Genomic DNA, 10,154 nt, shown 5'->3' with positions numbered 1-10,154 from the left:
GGGGAGTATATTAATATCATTAATATACCAATTACAGTCGGCCTCTACACTAATACGATATCCATAACTAATCAAGATATCGAAAACGCACAATTACCAAACTAATAAAACAGAAATTTCCTCAAAAACAAGAAAGAGAAAAGAGAAATGAAAGCATGATTTGGTCGAAGTGAACGACAATACATAGTGATAGAAACCACACCAACCACCGCCCTCTGCAACATATGAAATGAGATTGAGATTATTAGAATATGTAGTTGAGTGGCTAGTAAGCAACGCGTTGCATATACCCCATCGTAGTTATCTACTGTTTCTTGACCAAATATGAGATCTGTTTGTACAACATGTTTGAACCACGGCCATATTCTTTTCTATGAGAATTGAAGTAGGCTTGTGTTGCTAAATCTAATAGTTTGGGTTTACTTAGCTAACTCATATCTATCACTTTGCATTCTACATAAATAAATCCATGTCTAATATTTTTGGTTTATTAAGAGAACTCATGCTTATGTATGCTAAGTTGCCCACTCCCATCCCCCAAAGGCATCAACTGGATACGGGGTAAAATTTATTAAGAGTAAACTAGTAAAGTGGCCCGGTCGATGCGCATGCTAGAATTTTATAATTTTAATAATATGACCATATATTTGGTTGGTCTAAAGAGAAATTGGAAATTATGCATGGTGTACCAATTGTAATTTCTAAGATCGGTCTTGTTGTTCAATTATATTTGTATAATTTCCTTGGCATTTTTATCATGTTGCATTGTCATATTTTTTATTTGAAAAATATTTTATAGTTTGATTGTTTTCAGGTAGACATATGTAAATTTTCTAACACGTTCAAGATTGACATACTTTCATTTTAATGATTTTTGTTGCAAGTGATTTATTTTGAATTTGGTCTATGAAGTTATAGAGCATTTATACTATATATCCATTAAAACAGTCATTTTGTGTTAGATATTGGTTTACATTATCATTTGATTTAGTTGAGCTAAGACACGTGCAATAAGAAGGAGCATTGTTGGCTCATATATTTATCTAAGCAAAGTTTGACACAAATACCCACTCTCTCGAATAAAACATCGTTCACACTACTTGCCTAAAAGAACATTGGCCAATCTACTATGTACGGAACACCAGTGCTTTCATGGGTTGCACCAGGCTGATCCTTCACTTTCCCCTTTCTCGAGTCTTGTCGTCTTCTTATTAGCTCCCAACCATGAAAGTAGACTATCCAAATTGGATACACAGCTTGAAAGCACCAGGATGATCCTTCACTTTCCCCTTTCTTGAGTCTTCTTCTCTTCTTATTAGGCCCCTTTCATGAAATTGGCTGATCCAGTCGGATCCAGAGCTTGAGTGTATCACTCAAAAGGTCCCCTAGTTTTCCTTCTTGGTGGCCCTTACTTTCACACAGTCCGTGGCTCGGGTCAGGTCTGTGGCCATGGGTTGGCCTTCCATGGCAACTTGTTAGGAAAATAATCCACAAATTTCAATCTCCTCTATTTACTCCCCCCTTCAACATCCTACCAGATTTCGGGAGATGTGGAACCGTATCAACCTCCTCATGAGTTTAGGTATCTTCTTTGTCAAGTTTGTGTGTTCTTCGTCGAGACAACATCTAGATGGTTGAGATGGTGTCTTATGGAATAAGGTCTTGTGGCTGCATCAATGTAATATTGTGGCTATTGTGGTCTACTCCATTGGTTCCCATGGCTTGTCATATCATGTTTCGCAAATGTGAGGGCGTCGCCTTTAGTTCGTTGAAAGTGTTCAAGCAATATTTTTGGTGTTTCACAAAAATTAATATTACATGATGGCAAGTAAAAATATTTTGCCAAATGTAATATCACTTGTGCTACATCTTTAATAATAAATATGTGTGCTGATAAGTATTCTGACATTTCTAGAAAGACCATTTATGTCAATATTGCATTCGAGTCGTCCACACATGTTATTACATAGTGAGGTCGCTAGTAGTTTTTACGTGATGTTAGGTCACGAGAGATAAAGTTCAAATTTTAGGTCACTGTTTGTTACGTATACAATTATTAAATTATGTGTTTTGAGGTCCAAACAGTAATTAAGGCCCACCAGAGCATTAATGTAACCAAAAAAATAGTTTAGGTCGCTGTTTGTTAGGTATACAATTATTAAATTATGAAGATCTACTGACTATCATCAAACAATATATAATTAGGTTACAATCGAAGCACCTACCACAAGAGATGTATGGATTGTGATTTATTAAAATACCAAGGATCCAACAAAAGAATGGTAGGCTAATGACATGCACATATAAGTTGTGGTACCATAATAATAAGGTTTGACATATCAATAAGTTATCGGTTATAGTGGCTTAGTATGTTGCTTTATTGTGTATCTTCTATCCGAGTTACCTTTTTTCGGTTGGTGAACATGTGTGAGTCATTTTATACTAAAATCATAGCTATACAAATATGTAAGATTATATTAATATTTGTCCAAATAAGTAATGAATTGAATAGAAAAATGACTTTAAATATGTTGGCATAGATCAATAAAACATTGATAAATTTTATTTTCCCTTGGATAAGTCTTTCTCCCTCTCATTTAATCCATCCATTATGGAATGAGTGATGTTTTATGCATGCTCCAAAGTTGCAAATACGAAAACTACCATTTTAAATGAGTACGCAACAAAAAAATAGGAAATATTTCTCAAAAGGGAATTAGTCTTTACATTAATTAATCATGTTATTTCATTGCTATGTTGATATGCGGTAGTCAAAGTTAAGCAAGTTTAAGTGAAATCTTTCTACTCGCCATCTATTTTTAAATATAGAAGTTGTAAAAATAAATTATCTCTCCTATATACTCTCCTTTACAAACCTTTTTCCATAACCCTCTCAATCAACACACACAACAAAGATGAGCCTAGGCTGTGTTTTTCCTGGCATCTCCTTGTTTATTCAGGATGGCACATTCTTGACACAATTATCTAATATGAAAAGCAAAATTACTGTTCTTGGATTCCATTTGGCCCCATCACTGCATAGCTTTCTAATTAATGGTCCATTTTTTGTAAGTCCTTGTCATAAAAACACGGACAATGACATCACCAACTTCATGCTTGTCTCTCAAGCACTACTTACTCGTTGGTTGGCCCCTATAGAAAACATTGCTCGGTGAAAACGGTTCATGCATCACACCGAGTAAAAAAAATTGTCCCGCTATTTTGGCAGACTGCTCAAATGGCTCATTAGAAATATGAAGATTGGTTTTTGCAGATTTTGTATTTGTATCCTGATATATCATGATTGGAGACATGGGGAGGATCATAACATGACCGGTGAATCTTGATATATGTTGGCTTTGAGGGACCTTAATGAAGCTTAATTTTTTTGATAAATTTTTTTGTTTGTTGATCACGTATATTTTAGTAAGTAGTTTTTTAATACATCAATAGTGCTATTTTTTTTTACAAATAATAGTATATATTGTAGGTGATAATCCTTCCATTCCATGTTAGAGGGCGTCTAAGAAATTTGGAGATCAATAATAGTTGCAAACACAAAGTGAATCATGAGAGTGCGCTGCTTCTCCTCTGTAATGCATCATTTGCCCAAAGTTAATTTAATATTCTAATGTCTAATCCTAGTAGTATGCCACACCATATTGCATTTGCTCGTTAGGCGCTAGTCCTAGTAGCATGCCACTGCATGCAGCATGCAGAGTTTACTGCGCCCCTATTCTATGCATTGTCTACGCGCCCGTGATATGCTGATCAGGGAAAAATTAGGTTGTAGCTAGTATAGTCCATTTTGAGCAAAGAGACAATCAGTAGAAGTGCAAGAAATACAGTATGGTTGTCTTCGATAATTGCTGATCCTCGAATTGTGTATTATCAAGCAAGAGCAGCTTTACCTTAAGTAACAATTCATTTCTGTTGCATTTACCCCTTATTGAAGCAATGATGGACAAATGATGTTGTTTTACTGGAATCAACTTCCCTATTCTGCCGAAATATTAGAAAGGTAGAACAAAAAAGTGAGATCTTTATTAGACACAATTAATGTTATGCAAAGCTACTTGATAAATCCTTAACACACATTCCAGAATATGTATACCATCAATTTTTTTTTTTGCGGGGGATGTATACCATCAATTTAAAAGCTCTTCAATATACGTGGAGCAAGTCCTTGTCTCCCAACCTGAGCAATACATTTGGATGGATGCGGACGCCATTCGTGTGCATCCCTATGTAGGCTCGTGTCTTCGCTGTGCCAAATTAACAATACAACTTCCAGTTCTAGACGTCTTGGTTACCCAACCTCGGCACGTCGCGTGTAGTACATGCATACGGCATACCCCTGTGACGTGTGCAGCCGGCTGGACGCCACGGTGCAAGACGCGGAGGAGGAGCACGTATGCCTCTCTATGGCTCCGTGTAATCATTGCAGCTGTTTTCGCCACACTATTCGCCCACCACTGGAACAGAAGCCGGTGCTACTGAGCGTCGCATGGCTTTAGATCGACATGCACAGGGAAATGCTACATGCGATAGCAGCAGCCTGTAGTGCCAATCTGTTATCATAAAGATAGCGCCGTACTCCTCCATGGATATCACTTTGTGCAGCTCCTCCTTCCACTGGGTCTCTCTCGCCCAAGAGGTCTGCATGAGGCCGCCATTGAGAGGTGACCGATCACCCATACACGTGACGCGATCACACTACATGGCCGCCTGCCTGCCGCAAGTGCATGGAGATGCAGGCGTGCTGTTTTAACTCTAGGAGCTAGGGTGTGCTATCTGATTTTTAGGGGAAGGGCATATTGTTTATTTTCCTTTCTTTAAAGGAAGGGCGTGTGCTCTTTTAGGATATGACCAATATTTTCTCAGGGAGGGCCGCACGTACTGTTTCCTTGGATCGTAGGCACCTTGCAAGGCAAAAGTCTGATCGATCGTAACTTCTTTTTAGGGAGATCGAATCTAATAAGCAAACCTTTTTCTTCCAGATGAATGTATACGTACGTGCATACATCGATCTATTAGGCCCCACCTCACATCATGAAACGTTTTCTCCACTAAAGTTATAATGAAAATGGTGGGTAATTTTCTTACTTTAAATCTTATCCAAAAGGCTATAAAATTAAGTATATTAAAATTATGGTCGTATTTTTCTAATCTTTGTGGTAATTTCTATCAATTTCTTTTTTATATCTGGTTAACCCGTTTATTACTTTTTATATATAATAGCTTATTTGATATACTAGTAAGTTTATTAAGAGTTGCTCTTAGTCATCAGCTGAACTGTTAATAAGAACCATGTGACGAGAAAGAGAGTTACAGCAACACATTTTCATTTGGTACTAGAGTTAGAGATATGGATGCTCTATTGAAAGCAGGGGAAAGAATAATAACTTTATTGAGTGCTGCAAAAAAAAACTCCCAGTTGTCGAATTATGGCTATCCCATACACTTTCCCAAAAGAGAGAAAACAACTTGATCAAATGAATCTTGGCAAGTTTTGCACATCAAGGCTATATATGTATATAACATCTGTCGGCAGCGACAAAACGATGCCGGAAATGTTCACAACTACAGTCCCAAATATTTTGATTTCAATAATAGAGGCGATCATGGAATCATCTTTGCTCTCCAATTCATCTCCACCGTCCGTCGTCTCCTCTCACTGCCACTCGCCACGCTATAAATACACCCCTCCCACGGCACATTTGTGAGAGCCAAGCAAGCAAGTATCAACACGTACCTGCACCCATCGCACTAGCTAGCTTAGCATCACCACCTGCTCTTAGAATGGCGGCCTACTACAACGGCGGCAGGCCCATGCCATACTCCAACACCGACGAGGGCTTCGACGGCGGCAGGACGATTTACTCCACCCCCACCGAGTGCTACGACGCCAGCAAGCACGGCCTTGGCACCGGCCACGGCCATGGGTATGGCGGGACCAACATGTACTCCAACACCACTGACGTCCAGTGCTTCGACTCCAGCATGCACGGGCAAGGCCGCGGTGGCGGTGGCAGGACCATGTATTCCAACACCGCCCACGGGCTCTTCGACTTAGGCAGGCCCGGGCATGGGCACATCCACAGCTACGGGCACAACGACGGTAGGATCATGTCGTACACCACTACCACCACAAAGGAGTCCTTCGGCGGAGGCGAGCAGGGGCAGGGGTACTACAAGAAGGAGGTGAAGCAGCACAAGAACAGGGAGCTCGTCGGTGAGGTTGGCGCCTTTGCCCCGGTAATTACTCAGGAAGTCAACATCGCATAGAGATAGAGTACAATCTTATCCATGGAATTAAGGTTGAAGTTATAATAGCCGGCTAGCCTCGCTATAGCAGCTTGAGCAGGGTGCCGGTATATGGTGTTTATGTACAATTGTCCGGTAATGTTATGAAATACCGACTATAGCTCTCTATAGTTGATTTGAATGACCACTGCTATTATTTTTTGAGAGCCCCATAGTAATCTTTCCTACTTATGAAGATTGAAATTGGTGGTGAGTTCACATTTGAGTCTAACATTCTTTCTAAATAAACAAATACATTGATCCCCACATGTGGAGTAAATTGCTCAAAACCATCATACTTGTGTCTAGGGTACTCCAAAACTACCGTTTTTGCCAAAAATCACAAAAGACCACTACTTCCGCGCCAAGTGAATAATGAGCCGTTTAATAGCAAACTAACAGGTGGGACTCATCTGTCCAGGTTGATGTGGCGAAGACTAGTCCTAGTCAATGTTTGACCTGCTGAGGTGGATGGGGGTCCCACCTGTCCGCCACACCTCTGGGCTCCTCTCTCCTCTCCTTCTCTTCTCCCATCTCCTTCTTCCTTCCCACAGGAGCCGCGACCGTGAAAGAACAGCAGCGGCTGCTGACCTAGTCCGCTCCGACGAGGCCGAGCTGCCATGCACCCGCGCCCCAACATGCAAGGCCGAGCCCCCAGCGCGCGCCCTTGCCAGCTCCGGCTAGGCCGAGTCCCCACATGCCCGCACCCCTGCCCGCTTCGGTGAGGCTGAGCCCCCGTGTCCCCGCGCCCATACCCACTTCGGGGAGGCCGAGGCCCTGCCTGCCCGCACCCCTGCCCCTGCAAACTCCGGCGAGGCCGAGGCCTCGCCTGCCCTGCCCCTATGCGCGGCGGTGCTGCAGCTCAAACCGCGATTCGTGAAGCACCGCCGAGTTCGATGTGGTAGGCTTGCCGCGGAGGAGGCAGCGCGCCATAACGCCTTGCGTGGTGGATCCAGTGGCCGGTGCCTGGATCCGGCGTAGGTGCGGGGGTGGGGGGGGGGGGGGGAGCTTGTAGGGCGGCCCCGCTATGTCAGGTGAGGTGGCCGGAGCCGGCGAGGGGAGCGGAGATGGCTGCGCGTAGGTGCATGGCACGGTTGTGGCGGTCGACATGGTGCGGGAGTGGCCGGAGAAAGAACAAGAAAAGGGGGAAATAAGACATGTGGCTAATGGGTGGGGCCCTGTCCACCTCAGAGAGTCAACACATTGACTAGGACTAGTTTTTCTCCCCATCAGCCTGACAGTTGGGTTCCACTCATTAGTTTTGTTGTTAGTCACGGCTCTCGTCTGATTTACTACGATTTGTTATTCACTTAATGCATAAGTGGTGGTCTTTTATGATTTTTGACAAAAGGGGTAGTTTTGAAGTATCCTAGCTGCAAATATCGTTGTTTTAAGCAATTTACTTCACATGTGAAACTAGCAACCTTTCAAGAGACACATACTTTATTAGATGTGCCCAGAGGGACTCCAGGAGAATATAAACAAATGTAATTTACTCACATGTAAGATCTTTCATAAATTAACAAATACAGAACTTTCATGTGGGACTAACTTTTTTTGTAAATGGCATAAATAACAAAGACAAAAATGCGACTTCAACCCAAAATCGTTTTTTAGTTCTCTCCCCAACCTAATATAGTCATTTAAAATTCTCTGACCACATTGATAATGAACACACACGGGCATCTTGCTAGCAAAATTATTACTCAGGAGGCAAGTTGCACTCTGACAGCATCATCGGTCTTAAGCTAGCAGGAACGTCAGCAATTTGTCTGTAGTCTCCCCTTTTCCTTGCTGTAGCCGCCAGCTCATGCGCTAGAGCGTTGCAACCCCTTCTCACGAAAATGATTCTGCGTGAGGTGAAGGCTGACACAGCAGACTTAATGTCCTGGATCAGAGCGCAACAATGTGAACCGTTCAGCGCCTCATTTTGTAGTTCAGTAACAATCATTTTGAAGTCATATTCCAGCTCAATCGGGCCGGAGTACACAGTCGAGAGGACGACGAGCTGAATTTTTGTATTGTCTGCCTGGGAGTTCGACAACAACCTCGTACCTTTGCCCGAATCATACTCAATACACAATGCACAATCCTTCAGATCTTCCTCGTACCTGTTTAGAAACAACAAAGATCATGTCCCCGCAAAAAGAAAAAAAGAAGAAGAAACAACACATACCCTGAACACTTCTGCTTCGGTACACTCACCTTAAACACATCAAGGGCTGAGATTCCTCCATACCCCTTCGCTGCCAGGGGCACGATCGTCTTATGTAAAAAAAATTACCCCCGCGCGTCCACGCCGATATCCCCGCGCGTCTGCGTATACGCGGCTGCGGGACGAGCCGAGCCGCTTGGCAGCCGTGAGGACGCGAGCCGAGCCGAGCAGTTAGCATCCATGGGCCCAGGATGTCAGATGCATGGCGTGTTTTTTTTAAAAGTCGGCGTTGACTGGTGGGGCGTACGTGTGGACGTGGCGCGGACGGCCGTATCGTCGTGCAATTAACTGCTGTGCAGTAATGGCGGCGTGCATGCATACGCCGACTGCTCGCGGCTGATCTCGTGACGCCCGCCTGCTAGCCTCGTAGTCCGCGCCCTACACTGCCACGTGTGCAGCGACCGGGCACCTGCCGCCAGGCTTCCACCTCGGGCCAGCAGTTGACGTGACCGGTCGGCTGCCGCCGCTGCGACGACCGCCCGCCCGCCTTCAGACGCCACCGACGCTTCGACTGCCACGCCTGCCGTCCTCGCGCCTTCCCATGCCACCGCTGCCGCGCCCAGACGCCACGGATGCCGCGCCACGCCTTCACACGCCACCGCTGCCTCGCTTTCACACGCCACCGCTGTCGCGCGTGCCGCCAGCCGCCGGCCTCTCCCTCGGGGCGCGCGCCACCGGCGGCTCGCCCGCCCACCTCCCTCCCCCGCCGTCTATAAAAGGCCGCGCCATCCCCTCACCACGTGGTGCCATCTCCGTCGCCCCGCCCATCTCTCTTCCTCTCCTCGCCCGCCCATCTCCCTCTCCTCGCCGGCAATGTCTTCCAGCGACTCCGACGAGGGCGCGTGGTCGAGCGGCGTCTGGCCGCTGAGCCTGACCATCGGCGACACAGAGGATCTGGCCCGGTACGGCGTGATGGTGCCGGGGCCATGGCGGGTCGGGGCAGACGGCATCCCCACCATGGGACCGCCGCCGACGAGGGAGCAGCTCCACGCGTTCCCTGGCGGCCGGTAAACCGGAGGGCCCGGCGCAGGTTCTGGCGCGGGAAGAACTTCGACATTGTCCTCGGCGCGTTCAGGGACGCGGCAGCCGGCCGCACCGTTGGGGACATTACCGGCAAGGCCGGTGTCGTGGATCTAAGACTGACAGTAGAATGGGGGGTAGGTATGAGGAGGCAAGATCCTAGCTATGGAGTAGTTGTACACACGAGTTTTAAGAGTTCAGGCCCTTCTCGGAGGAACTAACAGCCCTACGTCTCGGTGCCCTGAGGCGGTCGACTGGATTATATGTGTGTGTGTGAGTTTACAAAAGTGCGAACCCTTGTCCCAGAGGAGGGAGGTGGCTTATATAGAGTGCGCCAGGACCCCAGCTCCCCTCCGTTACACAGGGTTCAATGCTCATAAAGGAAAGGCGTTACTGGTAACGTCTACAGTAAAATGTCAAAATGGTTCATAATGCTATGGTTTAAGTCCTAACCGTTGCAGAGTGGAGGGTTCCTCATCTTCTAGTGGTCGAGTGTCTTCAAGGTGGTTGAGTGAGCGCATCTCCACGATCGAGTGGATGATGATTTCTCTTTGACTGCTTCTGATTCTTTGTAAAGATGTCCTTGGGGAGGGTATGCTGGACAGGTCCATGA

At 45.3% G+C, this 10,154-nt stretch overlaps 1 protein-coding gene across 1 annotated transcript; it reads left to right on the top strand.

Moving 5' to 3' along the window:
• Nucleotides 1-5,730: 5,730 nt before the first annotated feature.
• On the top strand, nucleotides 5,731-6,471 carry LOC125549417. The gene has a single exon (XM_048712832.1). The coding sequence runs from the start codon at nucleotides 5,803-5,805 to the stop codon at nucleotides 6,286-6,288; it is 486 nt and encodes a 161-aa protein (XP_048568789.1). The 5' UTR covers nucleotides 5,731-5,802; the 3' UTR covers nucleotides 6,289-6,471.
• Nucleotides 6,472-10,154: the final 3,683 nt, after the last annotated feature.

This window comes from Triticum urartu, chromosome 3 (assembly GCF_003073215.2).
Source record: "Triticum urartu cultivar G1812 chromosome 3, Tu2.1, whole genome shotgun sequence".
Classification (NCBI taxonomy): domain Eukaryota; kingdom Viridiplantae; phylum Streptophyta; class Magnoliopsida; order Poales; family Poaceae; genus Triticum; species Triticum urartu.
This window is presented reverse-complemented; position numbering and strand designations above follow the sequence as displayed.